The sequence below is a fragment of the Cyprinodon variegatus genome, unplaced genomic scaffold (genome assembly GCF_000732505.1).
Source record: "Cyprinodon variegatus isolate N-32 unplaced genomic scaffold, C_variegatus-1.0 Scaffold7055, whole genome shotgun sequence".
Taxonomy (NCBI): domain Eukaryota; kingdom Metazoa; phylum Chordata; class Actinopteri; order Cyprinodontiformes; family Cyprinodontidae; genus Cyprinodon; species Cyprinodon variegatus.
In genome coordinates this window covers 1-1,277 of record NW_015157508.1, presented here as the reverse complement: position 1 = coordinate 1,277, position 1,277 = coordinate 1, and the positions used below count along the sequence as shown (strand labels likewise).

Sequence of the window (1,277 nt, the reverse complement as noted above, 5' to 3'; positions counted from 1 at the left end):
CCTAAAAAATATATCAGGCAGATCCTTCTAAACACTCAGTTTCTCTAACATCTTTAGTCCTGAACATTTATGTCTGCAGCACATCAGAACCTTTGGATTTGTTTTTATTTTCTCTCATAGCGGAGGATGAAATGCTGCCCATGTGACTCCAGGAACCCCAGTGGTCAGCTCGCCCACACCATCCAAGACATCCTCACCACCTCTGGACCGGACAGGTGGTGGCAGTCCAGCAAAGGTGAAAATAACCACAGATAGATACATTACTTTAAAGAATGAGTTTAGAGACACAACGACATGTTTCCACTTCTTACTGATCGGCCTGTCTGCGAAACACTCAGCTGCCATGTTTATCCATTCACTTTGGACATTTCTGTCCTCCTTCTTGCAGGGGTGAATCCAGTCACTATCCAGTTGGACCTCAATAACTTGTTCCAGCTTGACAACCTGGTGCTCAGCTTCAAGGTTTGACTCAGACTGAATTTTAGACACGAGCTGCTTTGTTAGATGTTGGCTTATAGAAGCACTGGGTGTTGTTTTCTGCAGGGTCCTCGTCCCAAAGCCATGGTCATAGAGAGGACACTGGACAACGGTCGGACATGGCAGCCTGCTCTCTACTTGGCTGAAAACTGTGAGCAAGCTTTTCCTGGGATCCAAACCACCTCTCCTCTGAGTCTAGACCAGACTTACTGCACCAGGCTGCAACCCCATATAAATCCATATCAAGACGAAACAGTAAGCATCCCCGACCGTTACTTAGTCTCTAACAGTGAATATATGAGGTTTAGAAAGCTGCCCTTCTAAGCATATTAACGTACATCTCTGCTTGCAAGCTGTGGAGAATTAGATCCGAATTTTGGATGGAATAAAAGCAGCTCTACTTGTTCTTTCCAGATTGAGTTCAGCCCATTACGTCAGTACACCTTTGCGCCGGTGTCTAACAGCCAGAAAATAGAAGGTATGTGAGTGCGCTGCTGTTAGCAGCTTGAAACCGCCCATCTGATGCATGCAGCCTGCTGACTGACTGCTCCGTCCTCAGATAAGTCCGGCTTCACGGGACTCCGCCTGACGCTGACTGAGTTGGGGGATGTGCCTCGTTTACCGGGCAGATCCCTCAGTAAGTTCTTCGCCCTAAAGGAAATGAGAGTGATGGGCACCTGCATGTGCCATGGACACGCGGACCGGTGCCTGCCAGAGGAATATGTTAACCCAAACTCCAACACCATACAGGTCTGACAACAGTTGTACATTATTGTTATCTTTTAATTCAGTTTATTTCT

General features: G+C 46.9%; 1 protein-coding gene across 1 annotated transcript; it reads left to right on the top strand.

Moving 5' to 3' along the window:
- Nucleotides 1-112: 112 nt before the first annotated feature.
- Nucleotides 113-1,227, top strand: LOC107081557 (laminin subunit beta-3-like; the record flags this gene model as incomplete). Its single annotated transcript, XM_015369717.1, has 5 exons — nucleotides 113-235; nucleotides 389-462; nucleotides 544-732; nucleotides 892-955; nucleotides 1,037-1,227. Coding segments are annotated over exons 1-5 (627 nt in total), but the record flags the coding sequence as incomplete, so codon positions are not given.
- Nucleotides 1,228-1,277: the final 50 nt, after the last annotated feature.